Source organism: Narcine bancroftii, chromosome 2, assembly GCF_036971445.1.
Source record: "Narcine bancroftii isolate sNarBan1 chromosome 2, sNarBan1.hap1, whole genome shotgun sequence".
NCBI classification, from domain to species: domain Eukaryota; kingdom Metazoa; phylum Chordata; class Chondrichthyes; order Torpediniformes; family Narcinidae; genus Narcine; species Narcine bancroftii.
In genome coordinates, this window is record NC_091470.1 from 32,589,244 (window position 1) to 32,613,213 (window position 23,970).

At 38.4% G+C, this 23,970-nt stretch overlaps 1 protein-coding gene across 2 annotated transcripts in view; it reads right to left on the minus strand.

The window, feature by feature from the left end:
* LOC138753326 (protein unc-79 homolog) overlaps nt 1-23,970 on the minus strand; it is a 171,579-nt gene that overhangs the window by 77,616 nt on the left and 69,993 nt on the right. For both annotated transcript variants that reach the window (XM_069916198.1, XM_069916197.1), the window contains exons 14-24: nt 23,493-23,723; nt 21,292-21,482; nt 19,488-19,611; nt 17,913-18,053; nt 16,274-16,495; nt 15,099-15,326; nt 12,207-12,339; nt 11,565-11,644; nt 11,319-11,467; nt 9,558-9,715; nt 2,189-2,370 (exon numbers count right to left, since the gene is read on the minus strand). In XM_069916198.1, coding sequence (XP_069772299.1) covers nt 2,189-2,370; nt 9,558-9,715; nt 11,319-11,467; nt 11,565-11,644; nt 12,207-12,339; nt 15,099-15,326; nt 16,274-16,495; nt 17,913-18,053; nt 19,488-19,611; nt 21,292-21,482; nt 23,493-23,723 — 1,839 coding nt within the window. The remainder of the gene's footprint in view (nt 1-2,188; nt 2,371-9,557; nt 9,716-11,318; nt 11,468-11,564; nt 11,645-12,206; nt 12,340-15,098; nt 15,327-16,273; nt 16,496-17,912; nt 18,054-19,487; nt 19,612-21,291; nt 21,483-23,492; nt 23,724-23,970) is intronic.

Here is a 23,970-nt window from a genome sequence, read left to right on the forward strand (position 1 = left end):
AATAAAAACAGATTAGCCACAATGACTGTCCACACTTGTATTGGTATTGGATTAATGACCTGCCAAAGATCAAAAATTGGGGAATTTGCCACCCAAAAATGGCCAACGACACTTGCATGAATTTCTGCTGATGAAGTACTCCTGACTACTCGATCTCTTTTCAGTCAGCATTTAACACAGTAATAGTATTCTCTGTACACTGAAGGAAGTAAAGGTGTCTAGGTCTTCACAAGAACTGTACAGTAGTTACTTCCACTCACTGTAGACAGATGTGCCTGTGATAGACAAGTTGAATGCTGTTTAACATCAAGGAACACCAACTCATCATTTCACAGGAGAGTGCTGTAGTAATTTCTCACAATATTTAGGGCAGCACAGTTATGACACCAGTAACCTGGGTTCAAATCCAACATTGTCGGGAAGGAGTTTGTATGGTCTCTGTGGAATTCCTCCAAGCAGTGTAGTTTCATGGGGATTGTAGGTTCATTGGTGTATTTGGAATGCATGGGCTCCAGACCAGAAAAAGCCTATATACAGTGCTGTATGTCTAAGTTTAGTAACTATTTGATGAGCAAATGAAAAGCCATGGTGTGGAGGCCACATCCTATGGTGAAAAGTGGGCGTAATACAGTTAAGCAATAGTTCATCAGCCAAAGAACCTGTGTGATTTTAAAGATTACAAGTCTACTTCCACGCCAGTACAACACTTTTGTTCTAAGTTTTGCTATCAAGGTTATTAATGGACTTAAGGTAAAAGGTTCAATTTTTGTCACGTAATACAACATTTTTTAGAATGTAACATACATGAAATTCTTTAACCTTTGTCAGCCGTAAGGCAGATAGAGTCGCCACTTTATCCAGCGCCCCTCACAGAAACCTACAGCACATGCTGTCCCTTGGAGATCTCTCCTCCAAGTACTGAGCAGTCCTGAGCCTGCTTAGCTTCTGAGATCAGACAATCTCAGGTGTATTCAGGCTATTATGTGCAGCACCTAACACATTTATGTCCCCTTGACTAGCTTAGGGATAGAAATCTGTCTTTTGTTGCTAGAGCATTCATCACTTCTACATATTTCCTATATTCATTGCCACTGGCTTCACTGGAATCAGCTATTATTTCTTTCTTTGGCTTGGCTTCGCGGACGAAGATTTATGGAGGGGGTAAAAAGTCCACGTCAGCTGCAGGCTCGTTTGTGGCTGACCAGTCCGATGCGGGACAGGCAGACACGATTGCAGCGGTTGCAAGGGAAAATTGATTGGTTGGGGTTGGGTGTTGGGTTTTTCCTCCTTTGCCTTTTGTCAGTGAGGTGGGCTCTGCGGTCTTCTTCAAAGGAGGCTGCTGCCCGCCAAACTGTGAGGCGCCAAACTTGGCCTCACAATCAGCTATTATAGGAAGTGAATAAAACACGAAAGTCTGCATACGTTGTGATTGTAGTAAAAACACAGAAATACTGGAGGAAATCAGCCAGTCTCATAGGGTCCATAGGAGGTAATATTATCAACATTTTGGGCCTTGAGGAAGACCTCAGGATGCTACAAGACCTGCTGAGATCCTCCAGGAAGTAAATATGGTAGGTGGCTAGTACTTATTTAACAGCAGCCAAAATATTTCTCTCTGAAACTTTACAATAATCCTTCATTATTAAACCTTGCAACAGGTTGTTTTAAATCTGGTTGATCAGTGAGATTACTGTGGAGATAATTAACAGCTACAAAGGCCAGATCCAATTTGTGAAATCAATTTACTCCAAAGGAAGTTGTGAATCTCTTGGGTTTTAAAACAATCCAAAAGGTTTTACAGTTTATTTCTCTACTACTTCCCATAAATTACTAAATTCATTGCCTTATTTTTCTACAGCTTGCCATGGCAGGACTCTAACACTCCCATTAATAACGATTCTAAAATTAGAGTCTACTTTAACCCAGCTGAGAGTCTTGGAGGTCTGGGGGAAATTAACAGTTCTACTTTTTACCCCTCATTTATTATTAAACATCACATTTAAAATGCAGTTTGAATGAATTGAGGGCTGTTTCATGGAAGTAAAAACTAGAAATAAATTTAGCATAATTGAACCAGAATGCAGAATCCTACTTTTTCCACATTATTGCAAACACGATTGTAATAGAAACTGAAGAATACAAAAAAGACTTTAATAAGACAGTGCAGCAAGCAATGTTTTTAACTGACTTGTAAGGCTGGCCTTTTGATGGAATCAAGCAGAAGTCTGGCTCTTGTTGCCACTGCTGGATTAACATCTTCTACTGCAGCCAGGAAACAGCAGAAGCCATGAGCGAGAGAGTACTTCAGCACGTGATTCTTTGACACAGATTGAATATCCAGAAATCTGCACAGAACCACCACTTTTTCCACTATGTACAAAACAACAGAATACTGATTTGATACCAAAAGCAGGAGAAAAGTCAAAACAACATAAGTTGATATATTATGTAACATAAAAACATTCAACGTTAAGCATTAATACTATATTTAACGTTAGTAACCGGAATATTCAATAGTGTAGGTATAAGTAGAAGGGCAAAATCTTCAGTCAAGATCATGGATACATTGGGACTGGACAAAATTTTGGCTGCAGTACTGAAGACTGACACTGGCAACAATCGGAAATTGTTGAAATTGTCAGTGTATATCCTGCCTACATTAAGCTCCCAATCTTCAGCAAAATAATGAAAGGTTTTGTCAACTATGCATCAAGCAGTAATCTGTTCAATATTGGTCATCTTTTGGTAATTCCAAGACCAATCAGCTCAAAACTTTGGTTCACAACCTTATAAATGAAGTCAATCATATCGAGAAGAAAACACTCCAATGACTGGAGTTATACCTGTCACAATGGAGATGACTGTGGTAAATGAAAGTCAATAAAGCTGGTCAATGAATTGAATTAGCTGAAGACATACCTCTGTGGTGGAGAAAACCTGCAAAACTGGCTTATATGGATTTATTATGAAGTTTGTAGTCCTGTATTATAGATACAACATTCATTGTAGATTCAAGGAGATTCAAGATGGCACCTTACATCTTTATGAGCAGCTCTAACGAGAATAATCAAATATTCCCGTTCAGAACTTTTAAAAATCAATCAAAATACGAGACACAAAATTATGCTTACCGACAACATGGCTGTCCTAAGGTCACTGGAATCAGCAATCTCCATCAGGCTCACGCAGTCTCAAGTACAACATCACGGGAGATTGAAACTCAAGTACAACAACAACTCACTCAAGAACAGCACCCCCTGCGGGAGGCTTAAATAGCTCAAGTACAACACCACCGCAGCAGGTTTAAACAGCTCAAGCAAGCATAACCACACTGCAGGAGGTTTAAACAGCTCAAGCAAGTACAACAACAACATCACGGGAGTTTTAACGGCCAGCGACCGTGCTATTTAAACATCGCAGGTGATTTAAAGGGACAGCGCACAAACAATTTAAACAGCATGGGAACTACCAGCTGCAGACCCACAGGCCGGGGAAAGAAGACCTGACCACGTGGACACACAGAGGGGGCTCCAGGTCAAACTGAGACATCAGGACCTGAGGCTTCTGCTCCCTACCATCCTCCTGGCCAATGTACAGTCCTTGGAGAACAAACTTAAAGAATCCAAGCCAGACTACAACATCAGAGAGACATCAGGGAGAACTTCACAGAAACATGGCTAAACGGTCATTCTGGACACGGCACTGCAGCCAAAGGACTACACCCTCCATCACGCTGACCGGACAGAAGCATCTGGGAAAACCAGGGGAGGCGGCGTTTGTGTCATTATCAATTCATCATGGTGCGATACGTAACAATCATGTCCCAGTCCTGCTCCCCAACCTGGAACATCTGCCGAGGGAATTCACCACCATCATCCTGGTCGGAGTGTACATTCTGCCCCATGCTAACGTCAGGTGGGCACTGGACGGACCGAGCACTGTGATAAACAGCCATGAAACAGCACATCCTGCTGCCTTCCTGATCATTCTGGGAGGATTTCATCAGGCCAACCTGAAGAAGTCTCTGACAAACTACCACCAACACATCACATGCGAGGCCAGGGGAATCAACACACTCAGCCATTGCTATATCAACATGAAGAACTCAGACTGGGTCATACCATGACCGCACTTTGGCAACTCCAATCACCTGGCTGTACTACTTCTCCCGGTATTCAAGTGGAGACTGAAGACCAGAGCACCAGTGGTGAAGACAGTGCAAATATGGTTGAAGGGGCAGAAGAGCGTTTGGAGGACTGCTTTGAATTGGTGGACTGGAATATATTCAAGAAATCCATAGACTTGAATGAATATGCCACAGGTGTCACCAACTTCATCAAGATCTGCAAGGATGAGTGCATGCCCACGCACATATACCGAGTGTTCCTCAACCAGAAGCCCTGGATGAATCAGAGAATTAGCAACCTGCTGAGGGCAAGAACAAGGGCGTTTAAGGATGGGGATTGAGTCTTTACAAGAAGTCCAGAAACGACCTGTGCATTTCCGAAGCCAAGTGGCAATTCTGGAGGAGGCTAGAGACAGAGACAGACACACACCAGTTCGGCAGGGACTGCAAGCTATTATACCCTACAAAACAAAGGTGAAGACTATAGATGGCTGCGATGCTTCACTATCCAATGAGCTGAACACCTATGCCTGCTTTGAGAAGAACCAAACAGGGCCTACTAGAATCCCTGAAAAGGCTGAGGACCCTGTGGTATCTGTCTTTGAGGACAATGTCAGAACATAATTCAAGAGGGTGAACCCTCGCAAAGTATCAGGCCTTGATGGTGTACCAGGCAGGTACTGAAAATCTATGCCAACCAACTAGCCAGAGTGTTCATGGATATTTTCAACCTCTCATTGCTGCAGTCAGAGGTTCCCACCTGCTTCAAAAGGGCATCAATCATCCCAGTACCCAAGAAGAGTAATGTGAGTTGCCTCAATGACTACAGCCCAGTTGCATTAACTTCTACTGTGATAAAATGCTTTGAGAGGATGGTTATGGCCAGAATTAACACATACCTAAGCAAAGATCGAGACCCACTCGATCACAATCCCTCCAGAGCAGATGCAATCATCGCTGGCTCTTCACACAGCTCTGGATCATCTCGAAAACAGCAATTCATAAATACGGCTTCTCTTCATCAGCTACAGCTTGGCCTTCAATCCCATTATTCCCACAGTGCTGGCTGAGAAGCTACAACCCACCCCCCCCCCCCACCACCTCTGCAACTGGATCCTTGACTTTCTCATCAAAAGAGCATAGTCAGTATGAATTGGAAACAGTCTCCTCCTCACTGATTATCAACACAGATGCACCACAAGGATGTGGATTTCGCCCACTGCTCTACTCATTATACACCCATGACTGTGTGGCCAGGCATAATTCCAATGCCATCTACAAGTTTGCCAATGACACTACAGTTGTCGGCAGAATCACAAACGTGGAAGTCTACAGGAAGGAGATAGATCAGCTCATTGAATGGTGTAATGACAACAACCTTGCAATCAATGTCAGCCAAACCCATTGATGACTGTGGGCTTCAGGAGGAAGTCAGAGGAACTCGACACAGTCCTCATTGAGGGCTCAGTAGTGAAGAGGGTTAATAACTTGAAATTCCTGGGTGTCAATATCTCCAAAGATCTGTCCTGGAGCCTCTATGCTGATGCAATCACAAAGAAGGTTCACCAGTGGCTATACTTTGTGAGGTGTCTGAGATTTGTTACGTCACCAAAGACTCTTGTAAAGTTCTACAAGTGTACTATGGAGGGCATTCTGGCTGGTTGCATCACTGCCTGGTATGGAGGCGCCAACTCTCAGGAAAAGAATAAATTCCACAGGGTTGTTATTCAGCCTGCGACATCATAGGCACCAACTCCACTCTATTGAGGACATCTACATGAGGCGGTATCTTAAAAAAGCAGCCTCTCTCCTCAAAGATCCTATAATGGAAGATTTAAACCATGTTTTTTTACTTTTGCAGCCTTTGCTTCTGCAAGGCTAAGAACCTGCTTGCTTTTGGGAGTCAGCAGACATGGGCTGGGTTCCGCCATGGGGCCTGGAGGTGCAGTTATCTGACAAAAGTACATCTGTGTACCAAGAACATTTAATCTTCCTGCTTGTTTTGGTCACAGACTGTCAGAGGCCCAGCCTTGACGCAAAATAAATCATTTATTCAAAGTGATAAGCTAGGAGTAAGCAATTTTCGGGTAATATAAGCTGTGGTCCCGCTGCTGAAGTGGGAGACTTTTCCGAGAGGTGGGAACGTCTCTCAGCAAGAAGAAGAACTTCTAGAGTCTAGCCAACGTCCCGGTCGGGGGAGGTGGAGAAGCTGCTACCGGCGCCCCGACAACCTACTACAAGTGTGCAGTCGTCGCCTCGCTTCGGCAGTTGGAACCAGTCCAGGCGTTGATAAGTGTAATTGGGAAGGGCTTGCATATTGTAGTTTGATATCAGCTCTAGAATTTGTAATAAAGATTTGTATAAACTGAAGTGCTCTCGGCGCGTGTGTCTATTTTCTTTTGGTAGCTCAAACACTGTGACCAATCTAAAACGAACAAAATGAGAGGTACAAGTTTACCCAGGACAGACCCCCACTACCCAGGCCATACTCTCATCATTCTGCTACCATCAGGAAAAATGTACAGGAGCCTAAAGACGAGAACTCAACAGCACAAGGACAACTTCTTTCCTGCTGCCATCAGATTCCTGAGTAATCAAGAATTAAGGAACCAAGACACTGCCTTATTTTTCATGCTCTATTATTTTTATTTTTTTTATAGTTATGTCGTAAGATGGTATAATATGAATATTGTGCTATGATGCTGCCACAAAACATTGAATTTCATGACCATAAATTCTGATTCTGTAGTTTTGTAGACATGTTGACATGTTGATTCTTCATTTGTTCTTCTCCATGCATTGTCACCTTGTTGCATAGAAGAAGCTTGTGTAGTCTTGAGATCCTGCATCTTAAAATCCAACATGAAGAAATGTAACATCGACATCAATAATTGGGAAACCAATGCCAAGGATGGGAAACTCTGTCAAACCAACATCAGAGAAGGAACAGCAACCTTTGAAGCCAACAGATGTGTAAAACTAGAAGAGAAGTAAATGGAAAGAGAGGCAGCAACAACCAAAGCCTGATATGCCATCTGAAACGACCTGTCCTGAATGCGGAAGATCTTTCAAAGCCAAGATTGGACTCGTAAGCCACGAGAGCCCATAAATAGATTAATGGAATGAAGTCCATCATCCTCGACCTCAAGGGATAGCCACGATGACCTGATGCTCCAAGTTTGCCCTTTCATACTTTTCATTAATTAGAATTGATCTTCTTGCTTTATGGTCATGTTACTGGTGTAGTGAAGGATTTTCTGAATCACAAAGTTACAGTTGGATCACAATTCAGCTGCTGCAGATTTGTCATGGATCAATCCCATTTCATACATGGGTTGTGCCACACAACACAATGCAAGTGTCCTCATTGTGAACATGCAACTTTGCCTCTTCACCTTAACTGCTGCAGACATGCATCTTCAACAGATAAATCTTAAGTTTGTGTACAGGTATACCCAACTTTATGAAACTAGAGTGTTCCTATGAAACCTTTTATAAGCCGAAATGGCATAAAACAAAGACCCATTCACCACGAGAAGGCTATTATCGTAAAAGCAAAAACATTCAAATAGCAAAAACAGATTTCTTCGCAAAATCAAATTTTCATAAAGCGAGTATTCGCAAAACAGGCCATACCTATATCCAGTCATGTAAGTGTGTCCCTCAAGTTATTTCATTCATTTCCTTTCATAAGATCAGATTAGTTGCTATTTTCTCATAACACAATCATGTTGTTCACCGGTGTGCACATTGAAGTCTTCAGCCTTGATCTGTGCCCTTCCTATGTGCAGAGCTCCTACTGATTTTTGTTAAATATGGAGAAGCAGTCATTCATCAACAGAAGGAGATGAATTGATGGCAATCAGAAGGAAGTTATTTTGCCCCTGGTTTACCCAAATACATGTGATTTTTCTTTTGAGCTCTGTGGTGCCACCACTCTGAATGGCCTGTCCTTTATCAATGGCTGACGGCATGATTCTGTGACTATAATGATGTCTTACTAGTCTAATCCCTATTTAAGAAACAGTGCTTAGGTGTTCATAATGAAAACTTTGCAAGATTTACCGGGCTCAAAACAACTTTGGAATGTTTGAATCCAGTACATAAATCAATGCTGAGTGGTTTATCCAGATATTACAGCAATTTTGGTATGGCCGAATAGCTTACTAGGCCATTTTTGATGGCAATAAAAATCAAAGGCATAAAGAACAAAAAAGACAAGGAGCAGTCAACAATCCAGTAGCTTCACGGTCATCATTATTGATACTTACAATGCATTTATATTTTGTGTGAGTGATTTAACCTGGTTGCATGGAAATAGGGTAGAGTTGGAATTTGAACCAAATTATTCAAAAAGTAAACAGTTTTTCTTCAACATTGCAGCACTGGCTCCATTCTGCGCTGGATCGTTTGCATGGATAATAGAACAAAGTCCCTGGGATGGAGCCTGAACCCATAAAATTCTAATCCACAATATAAAATATGAAATAGATTGCAAGTTGTACAAAATAATTTTTACCTGCTATACTGGCTGCTAAAATCATAGATACATGCTCTAATTTCTGAAAACATTTTTTGTAAAAACCTACTACTTCTAAATTTTAAATAAAATAGCCAATCACACTTCATTTTAATTTTATTTTAATTTCCAATTATAATGTTAAAAAATTCGACCTTACAATTAGTTACAATTTTGAGAAGGATTTTTGACAAGAGTTGTCAAACTTTATGAAAATTATTGTAAAATATACCATGACAAAATTGGAGCACAAGAACAGTCTTATGCATTTTTTATTATTTCTTTAAATGTAATTTTTATTTTATTCATGTCATAAAATTTTAAATAAAGTTTATTAAAAAAGTCTTATGCAGAAGGTATGCAGTATGGAAAAGGCTGTGATGCATTTCCACATATTTCCCATCAAACAGGGCCCATGTTAATGCAGCAATGTAGAAATGTTCATAATGTAAAATAGGGGCAATGCAGTGCACATGGGTTCCACTGAGAAACGAAAATCTTATTTGCTTTCGGCAAGTCTGGGTCCTTGCAATAAACAAGAGTTGTACCAAGTCATGCTGGAGTTTCAGCCTTTCTAAGCTGCACCGACAGACTTTCATCAGTCAATTCACTGCAAGGTTAATGTACCCTTCCGGAATGAACATTGATTTAAACATTAGACCTCTGGAAAGAAAAATCGTCTTCTTGTTGCAAATGCCTCTCACCTCCGGAGCATTGATAAAGAAAGCTTAAATCATGAGATTTGCAAACCTCATGGCACCTTATTTTTAACTGCAACACCTCATTTCTGTAATACAACTTCTAAATAAAATTGCAAGCTATTTTTATTCTCTTACCATTTTTTGTTCAAAATAAATTTGCAACTTATTCATGAATTGTGAAGTAACACAATGTCCATTGTTTTCAACTTACCAGCTTCGAATCGCATCTTCCAGTCTTTACTGTTAAAATTGCCATCAATGATGCCCCAAAATACATCAGCACCACGAGAAAGAGAAAGAGCATGGAGAAACAATGGCACCGCCACAGAGGCAAGCTGGGAGAATTCAGACTTCAGTACTTTCCACAAGCTGTAATAATCAAAAGCAGAAATGAATCTAACATAGAATGTTCCTTTTTTTTTTAAATAAGCCATTTTGATTTTTTTTTCATTATCTCACACATCATTTATTTGCTTCGACCTTCAGTCTCTTTAAAATATTTGGATTTCTGAGTTTAATCACCATTCAGTATTCTTATCCAAAACTTCAAATGACAACACCTGTCTTAGTGATAGCTGTGTACGTTCACACACCAGTCCTATAAAATAGCAAAGATCTCAAATGTTCACGTTTTCTCGTCACAGGTTATGTTTAATTTACTCCAGATCATATTTATAATGGGAATTGCTATGAAGAGAAGATAATGTCATAAAAAAAATGACAAATTTACATTTGTAGTTTCCAATGGCAATTAGATAGGATGTGTAAGTTTAATACAATTATCCAATTCCACCCATACCTGGATCTATTTTATATAGGTTATGTATTTATATCATTCCTGCTTTTACTATATGTTAGTGTTATTTTAGGTTTTATGTGTTATTTGGTAGGTTTTTTGGGTATGGGAATGCTCAAAAATCTTTACCATATAAATTAATGGTAAATGCTTCTTTGCTTTACGCCATCTCGGCTCGGCTTACGAAAGGTTTCAAAGGAACACTCCAGTTTCGGATACTGGGGGTAATAGCTGCATAATGAAAATTGGTCGCATAAACTGACACAATGATGCAATTACCATCATTACCAGTGGTGGCACTATATCATATGTTTAAGAACGAGAAAATTTACATCAAAGGAGGAGATTTGGTCCGTTGGGTCTCTGCTGATGGAGAAGAACACTCTATCCTAATCATGTTCCAGCATCTTGATTCATCGGCCTGTAAGTCTTGATGCTTCAAGTACAAATCCAAGTACACCGAAAGATTGTACACCAAAGATTGAGGGTTTCCAGCATTTTTTAACTTCAATTTCTATTCTTTCATTCAATTCTGATGATGTTATCATCTTGAAACATTTGTTCTGTTTCTCACTTCACAGAAGTTGCCTGACTGTTGAGGTTCTGCAGTATTTTTCCACTTTTTTTTTTATTCATCCAGCATCTGCAAGTTTATAGGCTCATACAATTTGTGTTCCTAATTCCATTCAGCAAGTTTCAGACCCTTACTATCCTCTGGATGAAAAAAATAACCTTTTATCTGCCTCTAATATTTTTGCACTACAAGTTGTATTTCAGAGCCCTAAGACTCAAACAACTACCTCCATTTCCCAGGTTATTTAAAATGTATAACATATCTAAAAGCAGCATCAAAACAAAGAAATATATCAACAAGTATTGAATACAAGATTTGAAATTAGAGGTCAAATTATTTCCACACAACTTGATTTATCTACATTACTGCCCTTCACAGAGAAATGATATTTGGTCTTAATATTTCATATGCAACACCGACTTTTTGGGGGGGAAAAAAAGGGGTGTAATGTGCTATTTTACTAGTGCAGCCATTTTAATCCACTTCAATAAATAGAGATGCAGAAAATTATACATCAGCAAAAAGAGAAATACTATATATAGAAATTATACATATTAACAGTTACTACTAATGTATCATGTCACTTTTCGTTAAAATTTTACCTTGAAATCAACATATTGTCTTGAATATAAGCAAGAAACTTTGGGTAATCTTTTCTTGCAAGATACAAACATTCCCCACGAAGGCATAACATCTTTAAACAATTGAGCATGTTGAAAAGAATGTCAGGTTCCTCGCATTTAGGCATCTCCTGTTGATATAAACAAATGAAGCAAGATGAGGAAATGAAAAAGCACAAGAATTGAACGATGAATTTATAATAACTGATTAGGTCAAGAAATGATTACCTGCAATATTGTATAAATTAGCTTCAATGTAACAGGCAGCTGCTGGTAATTAAATTTATGCTCCACATCATCCTTCATTTCTATTAAATAAAAAAAATTAAAAATTACCTGCTTAAATCATTGCTCTTCTGAAGGGACAAAAATATATATTAATTAAAATGCTCTTTTACATTAGAGAAAAAAATTCAAACTATGTTTATGAGTAGATACTCTGCAATTAGTCTTTGAATAATTGTTGGAAAGATAATACCCAAGGCATTTGTAATAAAAGGACTAGGCTGCTCTGCCTTTTATTTGAAACACAAACGCGGCTGCAGCTAGAAGACTGCATGCTATTTGGATCAGCAGACTTCAAAAAAGATTGATAGGAACACTAACAGGAGAGAGGGATTTCAGCTGTATAGAGAAGATAAAGTTCTTCTTGTTAGGCCAAAGAAGGTAGAGGGCAGGCTGAAATAAAAGCAGAAAATGCTGGCAACACTCAGCAGAATCATCTTTGATCTTGTCTAACTTTCATTTGCAAAATATTTTCATTTTTCATGTACTTCCCATTTAATTAATTAATTTTGAACTGCAACCACGACTTGTATAAATTGATGGAACATTAAAATCTTTTCAACAATGATTGAAATAATCACATACCAAGATTTTCTTCACACCCATTATTGAACGTTAGATTTTCCTCCTCCTTTGAATTGTCATCTTCTCCATCACCACCTATAATGAATTCAGGCCTAGAAAATAGCAAACCTTCTTCAAAGCTGTCAGTGGGTTCCTGAAGGAGAACAAATACACGCCGACTTGGAAGCTGCACGACAAGTGACGCTATCTCGATTATTATGCAGAATCCAACTGAACAAATTCTCACAATTATGAGAAAGAAGAACATGGATATTTGAGAAAATTCTACATTCAAGAATTTTGTGAAGGAATAAGGATGGAGGTGGAAAAGTGGTTTTGCAACAATATCACGGTCAAGCTAGACAGGTGACATTGGTTTGGCAAGTGGATAAAGATATCTACCTGCACCATAAGAACTATATTTCAGCACATGAGCTTTTAAAGGAAGCTATTTTGTCAGCAATTTAGTAGGAAATTGGTCATAGGAAAATAACTGGATTAAAAGGAAAGGAATGGGTAGTGAAACCAAGGAGAGAGCATGGAATGAAGACGCGGTCATAGAAGCAAGATGGAAAGCTAGAGACAGGGAGTAAAAAAAAACGGAGAAAAGTGTAGCAGATGCGCTTCATGATCCCCACGTTAATCTAAATCTCCACTGCTTGCACAGAAGTTGGGAAATATGACATGATTAATCAGGGAACAGAGGTGAGTGTGTTGGGATAGCAGCAGGGTCAAATGGCCTCAATCTGCGACAACGCAAAATCATCCAAAATGTCCTTATATTTATGATTGCTGAATCCAGTGGAAAGGCAGTGAGAATGGTTCAAAGAGAGGTTTGGAAGCAAATAAAATGTGGGTCATCTTTGATGAGCTTGGAGAAGTCTGAAGTTTTAGCAGGAAAAAAACAAGACCAAACACTAGATATGTTCTCCATTGATATGAGAGAGCTAAAATGATGGCCTTATCATTTACATTGATGATTTGGAGGAGGGGACAAAATGTGGTGTAGCCAAGTTTGTGGATGACACCAAATTGAGTGGAAGAGCAAATTGTAATGAGGATGTGGAGAGTCTGCAGAGGGATATAGTTAAGCTGGATGAGTGGGCAAAGGTCCGGCAGATGGAGTACAATGTTAGTAAGTGTGAGGTTATCCACCTTGGCAAGAAAAATAAAAGAGCTGAATATTATTTAAAGGGTGAAAAACTACAGCATGCTGTTGTGCAGAGGGACTTGGGAGGGCTTGTGCATGAATCGCAAAAAGTTAGGTTGCAGGTGCAGCAGGTTATTAAGAAGGCAAATGGAATGTTGGCCTTCATCGCTAGAGGAATTGAATTCAGGAGTAGGGAGGTAATGTTGCAACTGTATAAGGTACTGGTGAGACCGCACCTGGAGTACTGTGTCCAGTTCTGGTCTCCATATTTGAGGAAGGATATACTGACTTTGGAGTCGGTCCAGAGGTGGTTTACTAGGTTGATCCCTGGGATGAAGGGGTTGACTTATGATGAAAGATTAAATCGTCTAGGATAGTATTCGCTCGAGTTCAGAAGAATGAGAGGAGATCTTATAGAAACATATAGGATTATGAAGGGTATGGATAGGATAGATGTAGGAAGGTTTTTTAAGCTGGCCGGGGAAACTAAAACGAGAGGACACAGTCTCAAGATTCGGGGGAGTAGATTTAGGACAGAGATGAGGAAAAATAGTTTTTCCCAGAGAGTAGTGAATGTTTGGAATTCTCTAACCAGAGAAGTGGTTGAGGCTGCCTCATTAAACATATTTAAAATTCGGTTAGGCAGGTAGGTGGAGTTAGGTCATAAATTAGATCAGCCATGATCGTATTGAATGGCGGAGCAGGCTCGATGGGCCATTTTTGGCCTACTCCTGTTCCTACTTCCTATGTTCCTACTAGAAGGGATACTGTATATATTCATGTAATCATTGAATCTGTGTAATGATCAACCCCCACCACCCACCTTTTATGCCCCAAAAATCAGATGTATGACCCATGTAAGAGTCGGCACCCATATTTTTGGCCCAGACCACCTGCCCAGCTGAACTCCCAACTGCGGATTTTCGCCCCGGGCACCTGCACACCCAAACTCCCGACACCCTGGCTGCCCGCCCAGCTGAGCTCCCAACCGTAGGTTCTTGCCCCAGTCGCCCATGCGTCTAAGCTCCTGACTGTCAGTCCTTGCTCTGGCCACCTGTGCATTCAAGCACCTGACCACAGGTCCTCGCCCCAGCCACACGCATTCCAATCTCCCGACACACCGGTCACCCGCGGATTCAAACTCAGCCACCCACGCATCCAAGTTCAAGATGGTGGATCCTTGTGCCGGCCGCCTGTTCTTCCAAGCTCCCAACCACAGATCCTTGCCCCAGCACCTGCGCATCCAAATTCTTGATGCCCTGCCACAGATTTACCACCTGCTCCCGGCCATCCGAGCTCCCAATGCCTTGAACAATGTAATTATTTACCAAGGTCAAAAGTTTAAACAGTGTAAAAGTCGACCCCCCACAAAAAAAACTTTATTGGCCCAAAAAAGCAGTCCAGAAATTCAACGATTACATGAGCATATAATCATTTACACAGCGGAAGCAGGCCATGTCAGCCTTTCGAATTCGCACCGGTTCACTAGAACAAATCCACTAGCTCAATCCTCCCACTCTCTGCCAATATTCCTCCAACCCCCTCACCTCCATGTACACATCCAACCTTCTCTTAAATGACAGAAGGGACCCTGCTGCAACTATCTCATTCGATTTGTGGATGAGAGCCAAATTAATCTTGGGATTGTCATAAGAATATTTTCACTTTTCTAGAACAACTGCAATATATTATAAAATGTCACTTTAAAAAATCTATTAGCTATTACCAAAATACATTTTGATCTATTCCTGCCCTTTTCTTACCACCAATTTGATTTCCTCTTTTGGAGTCAGTTGCTCCAACAGTTCACAGGCTAGTTGGTAGCACAAAATGCTGGACTGACAAAGATTGCATTGAAGAGCTTTTTCATCTTTCTGGCAAGTATGAGAATCTCCCCAGGGTGCCTGAAATACATTGTTTATAATGGAAATGATGTCCTTGGATAATCCATGGTCAAGACCCAGGACCATACCATCATCTTGTAATTCCATCTGTTAGAATTGAGATAAGAATGTTATTACTTCATATTTAGTCTTGAATAAAATGCATCCATATTATTTTTTTTAAAACTTTGACAAAATAAGTTTGTATTTCAATTCCGAAACTTAAGCCAATGGCAACGTTAAAACATTGGCTGAAGAAGAACCTACACCAATACAATTGAAATATTCAAATCTTAAAGATTTGCATTCAAAAGAGAACTGAATAAGCATTTCAAACAAATTACTCTTTGGTGTGAGAAGAGGGCAATGCCGGGATGGCCAACCTTTACATTCCATGCATCAGTTTTTCCACACGAGTTCTGATGCACCACTTAACGATCATTCAGACAACAACCGATTGCATATACATCTGTGGTTCCATAATTATTCAGTTACCACAAGAAAATCGGCAGCAATTTAGGAAAAGTGATCCCTAGCTATAGGAAATTGTATAACGTATACCCAAACAGATCTGACTGCCCCTCTCTCCCTCTCCCCACAGCCATATATCAGTCCCAACTATCCCACTGCCCTGCGCTCTCCCTGTATTGGTACCCACACTGATCCCACTACCCTGCACTCTCCCCACAGCCCTGTGTCAGTCCCTACACTGATCCCTACTTAAAAATAACAAGTTTATATACACACACTATATATGGGTCTTAAAACTCATTAACCATTAAAGGTAAGCATGTGTAGGCTTACTTTTTCATTATCATCATCCCTGGGGTGCAATGCACCACTTCTGATCATCCAATGAGCCACTTTTGGCAGATGCGCCTTCGGTTGGCCATCCCAGAGGTAGTGAAATGGAAGTCAAACACAAACACAATGAACTAAATGTCTCCTTCTGTCCTATAATTTTATTGTGATTTCATGATTACTGCCGACAAGATGATCTATGACCTGTAATTATACAGGTGTTATTGCAGGAAATGGAGTATCAACATCAGTACCTGTTTCAATATTAAATCAAACATCAGGATAAAGCAAGGCAAGTTCATGTCATCATCCTCAGAATCAAAGTCGATGTTTCTTCCTCCCACCGTGCCAAAATTCTTATAGCAGCTGCGGAATGGACTACGTGCTGGGCTACGGAATGGGCTCCGAAAGGGACTAGGAAATGGACTAAGAGTAACGTGCTGTCCTCGGCGACCAGGATCTGAAACTACACTAACCTAAAGAGGGAAAATGTATTCATTAGGACAATGATGTAAAGAATTTAAATTGTACATTTCTAAACTCATTTTGTTCATTTATGGTAATTATCCTCCACTCATTGTACCCCTGTCCCCCAGTTTCCCCTTAGGTCATACCTTATTTATTCCTAAGGGATGATCAATCCATTGTCAATGCTCCTTTAAGTTATCTGCTAAAAGACATGCAAGACTGCCTGGAGGACATCCAACTTTAACATTGAAGCTCTATGAAGAGTCATTAGACTTTGTATCCACCACCCCAACAATCGTGATAATCATGGATGGCATCAACCCAATCTCAGAGAGTTGGCAAACAATTTGATTAGGTGAAAAACTCACTGCAATAGTGCAGTGGTCATCATTCCAGAAACAAAACTATTTGATAGGCAGATTTTTCAGTCCTTCCGATATGTAAATACCCCAGCAACAACATATTTTTAGCCTATATGCTGCCCCAAAAAAGATTTAGAATTGAATCTTTTTTTTTAAATATAAAAACTTTATTTATTCGTTCAAAAAACAAATAATATGACATATGCAGCAATTAAACATGAACTTTTTTTTAATATATAGAAAAGGACCCCCCCTTCAGCCAACTCTCCTAAGGAGAGCCATAAAAAAAGAAAAAGAATATTAAAGAAAAAGTTAAATATATTAACATCTCGACAATATAAATTGAAATGTAAATATTCCAAGTATAACAGCCACTTTTAATTAAAAAATTATAATTATCATGCAAAACATATGTAATTTTTTCCATTATTAAACATTTCATCTCATTATGCCATCTATTAATATCAATTATATTTGTATCTTTCCACGTACTAGCAATACATTTTTTTGCTACAGATAAAGCTAAATATACAAAAGCAAGCTGGAACTTATCTAATCCCAAACCTTTCAGAGGTTGCAAACTACCCAATAAAAATACTGTTGGATCTAAAACTATTTTAATCTTATACAGGTATTCTAAAAACGATTGAATTTTCTTCCAAAAAGATTGTACGTAACCAAACAGCATGAAAAAAAAGTTCCAACCGTATCACCACATCTAAAACACAAATCTGATTCATTAAAACTGAATCTACAGGAAAATGCCATCAAGTGTTTGACATTTTTTAATTGAACCACAGTTAGTATTTTGCTGCTAAGTAGCAAAGTTCTACTGTTGACCAGACGGCAACATGATGATGCCAAAGTTTAGCTCTACAGGAAATAACTCAGTGGCAAAAATGAAATTCAAGCCAAACGTCTGCAGGGGATTATACTTGGAGGAAGGGAGAATATGCTGAGCCTGCTCAAGTCAGCACACTCCTGTCAACAATCATGATAAATTAGTCGTAGCAAATAGAAAATCTTTACAAGTAATGGAAAGAGATACAATTTGAAACATTACCCTTCGAGCAGATAGATTCCCTGGCTGCTCACTGGTCCTTGCATTTCTTTGATTCGCTAGTTCTTTGACTGAGTTCACTCCATCAGAAAACATACTGCTCAAAAGTTGTAGAGGAACTGTTATGTCTAATTCTGATAATACCTAAGCAAAAGAGGTTGAAGTTTAAAACTGAGATCGTGAATGAGCAAAACTTAATTTGAACATTCTTTATTTAAAAAAAACCACACATTTGAAAATTACAGTCAATTGAATCAGTTCGCGACCAAATCAAATTGCTTTATACAGAAGAAGTCCTAAAATCTTGACTGCTTGGGGATTGCGTCAGTCCCAGATTTTCAGGATTCTCGGGCAGTACTTTTAAAATTCAAATTTAAAGGGAATAAAATAGAGATGAACAGGTAAATTTTGATAGTTTACTAACAAAACATTTTTTCCATACCAAAAAAAGTACAAAAAAAACTTTATCGTTCACTTCCACGACTTCTGTAAATCTGTGGTGCTTACGCACGCAAGCACGTACACTAAAGCCCACAAAATTTAAGAGGTTTGAGAGTTTTCAAAAAGTCCAGATTCTCGAGTGGTCCAGATTTTTGGACTTTTACTGTATATGATAGTATCATTAACAAACAATGGACATTGCCAGAATTACACATTTCTTTTATTACTTACTAAGTTGATATTTAACAACAATTCATAAAACTATTTCTTAACACTTTCATTTCTATTTATTGGCAACTCAGGAAATTTTGAAATTGAAAGTGTTTGATAACTTAAGGACAGAAAATGCTGGAAACTCTCAGCAGGCCAACCGCAACAATTAATTCTGATTTTTTTTCCCCATAGATGCTGCCTGAACAATTGAACATTTTCAGCTTTTTATGCCTTTATCTCAGATTTCCATATCTGCAGTTTTTTTTTAAATATAAATCAAAGGGTCCTTGCAGACAAAGAAGCTGCTTTATAAGCCACTCAGGAATGCTGCATTTTCCAATATTGGCTGATTTTCTTTCATAACTACTATATTTAAATTATCTAACCTGATTTCATCTTTTGCATTACTTGATGTTAAAAGTTCCAGAACAAATTCAGAATTGTAGTCAAAATCAGAACTGATCTTGAACTTTAATACTAGATGTAGTAAAAACAAGACAATACATGGGAATTTTCCTCTAAGGATTTTCCAACCTCCAATACGAAGCTGACTTTTGATTTGTACATATGTGGAGATATAAACACATACATGCACACACATATTGGGCAACTGTATAAAAATTAAATGTGGATGTATTGGGGTTTGCTTATCGAACCAAATTCATTTCAAAGTAACTAAAATTCCCCAAAGTGCATTGTGTACGTGCATTGTACACAAAATGTTGGCAGGCTCATCTAGTCAACAATCTTTGGAGTAGTTAACAGAGCATCGCTCAAAAACTTTATACATTCTTGGAATAGGATTTTTTATTTTTTTTTAAAACAAACATGAGGTTATGACAACTCACATCTCCACGACAAACATAACTATAAATTCAATCTCATCTTTCAAATTAAAGCTCTGTTATAAGAAAACAAACTTACATGAAGCCAAAGTAAAGCTTGTTCCTGTACTGAAGCAGGGTAGCCAGTGAATCTACAGCTAATAAAACCAAACATTTCTTCCAAGGAAAATGGCAATGGGCAAAGTTCAATATCAAACATTTTGCTGAAATAGAATATTAACATCATCTTCCAATCAGAAATAATATAGGCACATCAAAAACTTAAAGGCACACAGATTTTTAATACTTTTTCATGTTAAAAATAGGATTTCAATTTCACTTCAGATTATTTCAATAACTTCCACAAGTAAACTGATAATCTTCAAAATTTAATGCACTCACAGTTATTCCCAAAGGTAAGCAAATAAATGTTATTAGACTGAAAAAAAAAATCTGATTACATCATTACTTAACAATACTGTCTGAATTTACTTCAAATAAGTCATATGCCTGCTTATTATGGACAGGGCAAAACTCAACATGCAGACTTTGTGAAGTCCTGGGAAAGGGTCTTGAGATTTTTTTTTGAGTGAATATGTTTATTGATTCAGCATAAATAGTCAACCTACAATTAATAAAACCAATAAATTTTCCAAAGAAAATGGCAAGAGTAAGCAATATCTAAAGAGCAAAGAAGCATAATTTCTCTCGATAACTAAAATAAAACTGAGTACCATAATCTAATTACTCTTTGAGTTACCTTTCTTTGTGCAAACTACATGCCATGCTCAGTTTAATTAAATGTATTTGATTGGTTTACTTGACTTTGAGGCTCTTAAAGGTGCTATATACATACATGTTGCTTTTTTTATTGAACACAAAACATATGGATAAGCTATATCAAAAGGAGTGTCCTTCAAGTGATGCATGTTAAATTATATTTTGTTAGATGAGCCATTTTGAAATAATTTCACCAAAACATTTCTGTACTATTATGCCAATTTTGTTAATGAATTACTCATTGATAACAAAATGAAAATTCATAATTTCCAAATTTGTAATAATTGATACTAGTTCCCAATCTCATATCGCTCAAATATCAGCTCTCACTCAAAGAATAGAGTCAAATCATTTTAGTGGGGAATGACATAAAGCTCTTTGAAACAATCATTTACAAATAGGAATAAATTGGATTATTGCAGTATTTGACTGAGAGTTGAAATGTGTAGCAAAGAAACAGGCCTCACAGTCCACTTTATCCACAGTCTTTCTACTTTAAACTCATGTGTCTCTATGAGGTCTGTATCCCTCTACCTATTTCCTATCCAAATGCCTGCCCAAATAACTTTTAAGCATTACAAAACTAATCATTCTCCAACTCCTCCTCTCAAGGCTCATTTCAAATATTCACCACCCCTTTGTGTGAAAAGTTTACCCATCACATCTCCTGTAAATTTCTCCCCTCTCACATTAAACCCATGCCTTCTTGGTCAAGGCTCCCATGTCCTAGGAAAAAGATTGATCATCTATCTATATCCTTGAGAATTTTATAAACCTTTCCAAGCTTCATGCAGAACTTACTCATCGGATGCCCAAGGGGGCCTATTCCTTCCTTAATTACCCTCTTGCTCCTAATACACTTGTAAAAGGTTCTCGAATTCTCATTAATCCTGCTTGCTAAGATCACTTCATGGCTTTTTTCTGCCCTCCCAATTTCTTTCTTTTCTTTGAAATTATAATTTCAAGCAAGAAACCCACACTAATGATCCAGGAAAACAAATTCAACTCCCCCAAAGAAATAAATTTGCTCACAACATTGATATCCCCATCAGTGAAAATAAAAATAAAATCTACTAAGGCAAAAAGATTCCATTGAAACTGCTAGGCACCAAGCTGGCACATACCTTAAAACCTCCTTAAACTCTTTTAATTGTTTATCTGGCACCTCAGTTCGGATAGATTCCAACCATTCAGGCATAATGCTTTCCCACACAGCGTGATTTATTACATTGTATGGAATGAGGCATAGGATTCGATTCAAGCCTTCTTTTAATTGTGTCACAGTACTGCAACACTTATCCCAATAGCCACCAACCTGAAAAAAAAAATCATTGTATCAGTCTAAAAACTTACATTCATGTTGCATCTTTTCCAGATTAAGGAAATACCTTAACATTTTTCACAGAAAACAAATGGGCAAAATTGAGTAATACGCCAAGTGGAATCAAGGTGCTAGATTAAGACATTTTGGGAGGGTGAATAACAAGGTTACTTTCCCATAAATCTTGAAGATGAACATTTTACCTATTCCATCCAATCTAAATGAATGGTATGAAATGAATTTTATCAAATTAGATTATTATTTAACAATTTCAGAGAAACATGCTCAAGCACAGACTTGCTAATTGATGCGATCTCAAATTTCTGATGGCCATTAGTGGTTCAATTTTACAATGTCACTCAAATCAACTCAGTCTTCAATACTTGTGCACATGTCACAAAGTCTGTTTTCAATCTTGGAAATTCTGAGGAAACAAATCTATTTACCTCTCACAACTGGCAACTCCGATTTGTGCAACATTAATAAATTAATTGTCTTGCTCGATTATCCTGATAACATTAGAGTAAAAATAACATGCTGAATCATTCACAGTTTACCTTTTCACAGATGGTCTTGAACTTCTGAGTTTTTCTAGCATTTTCCATGATCAATTTTTACATCATGTTGGCTTAGCTTTCCTCATCCTACTTGTATAAATCTGTCCTGCTTGGCAAGACCCACTATCTTTCCATCAACAACACATTATATTGATCAAAAAGCTTAATGTGGGATAGTTGCCAACGTCTGTCATTCTAACCTACCCCATCACAAACATTCCTTTAGTTCTACACATCCCTCTTCACTTTCTATCTTTCTAGGGTTGCTGCTTGGTTTGGTCATTTTTTTCCCAGCATTTTCTGTCTTTCTCATACACATCGTATTTAGTGTATGATGGACATTTGATAATGGATTTTTTTTTTAAATAAAAAATGACGCTGCAATGCATCCACTTCTTGCGCATAGCCTGCAAACATTTGGCAAAAGTCTGTGTGCTTCATTTTCAACTTAGCTTACGGAATAAACCACAACTAAATATAGCATAGCTATTAGAATTACATTTTATTTTTAAAAAAATCATTGACTTTGATTTCAGAAAAAACAATACATTGCAAAATGAACTTTTTATCATTTATTTTCTTTTAATCATTCTCAGAATACAAATCCATTGGGAAAAATAGCATCATTGCCTATCCCCAACAGCCTTGAGAACTTGAAGATGGGCCTTATTTATGGAACAGCTGCATTCCATGTGTTGTACAACAAATGGTACAAGTTTGACTCAACGACATACATAACCATGAAATATGTCTAAATTCAGTAAGGTGTGACATAGAAGGTAACTTCCAAATCAAGGTGATGCCAGGTACCTGTTCTTTGAGATGATGGAAGCTACCAAAGTCTGTGGCAAACAATTTCAGTACTGCAGTGCATCCTGTAAATTGCATTCACTGCAGTCACAGAGTGGAGAAAGTGGAGAAGCAGAGAAGGAAATAAATGTCAAAGGGTACAAAACAAGTAGAATGTTTTGCCCTCAAGATTGTTGCTTCATGAGCATTGCTTGGATAGATGTTGACCAAACAAAAGGGCAGTTAACCATCATTCCTGATTTATGCTTTGATGACTTGCCAGGTGAGAAATACAGTGGAATACAAAGAATGTTTCTTTCATCACTGAAGCATTTAGACTGCTGTTCCAATACAGCTTCTTGTGAATGGTGAGCCAGATGAGCTACGAGATCTTGAGGATGGAGTAATAAAAGTTGACAATGTATTGAAAATTAATTGACTGACAATTTTGTTCAACGGTGTTGCAGAATACCATGCATCTCATTTTAATTAAACCCCTAAGCCTGGAAACCGGCCAGACCTTGCTGCTCAATTTCCTGATTAATCACAAATGGAATAGAACATTTTTGGCCTGATGGGGAAGTTGATTTTATGTCAAGAGTGAAGGTTTATGACATAACCAACTGCTTTTCCAAATTGTTAGATTAAAAATACTTACTCTTGCAAACTCCATAGGTTTGGGAAGAAGACACATGACCATCACATCAAATCGAACATCGCAAACTGTCTTCAACCATTTGGTGACAAACTGAGGCTTGAGCTTTTCCACTAGGCTGCCCACTTCATCATCGAGCATGTATGCAGTGGAATGAAACCACTGAAACATCATACTAACTAATCTGGCTAAACTTTCTGTGGGTGTGTTTTCGCTTGGAGTGCAAAGACTGACCTGGACAGTAAAAAAAAATAAGCACAGAAATAGTGCATGAATAATCTGGGATTCATTTGAGCAAATAGTTCATCCTTGCTGCATGCTTGAGAACCTGGTGATTTTATCAATCATCGACAGAATCGACCAATTTTAATGTTATCTTCTGTTTAGAACACAAGAAATATAACTAAATGTATGCCATCTCGCTTGTCGAGCCTCCTAGGATTATCTCCTTCTACCTGGCTTTTTTCCCCCCATATCCCTT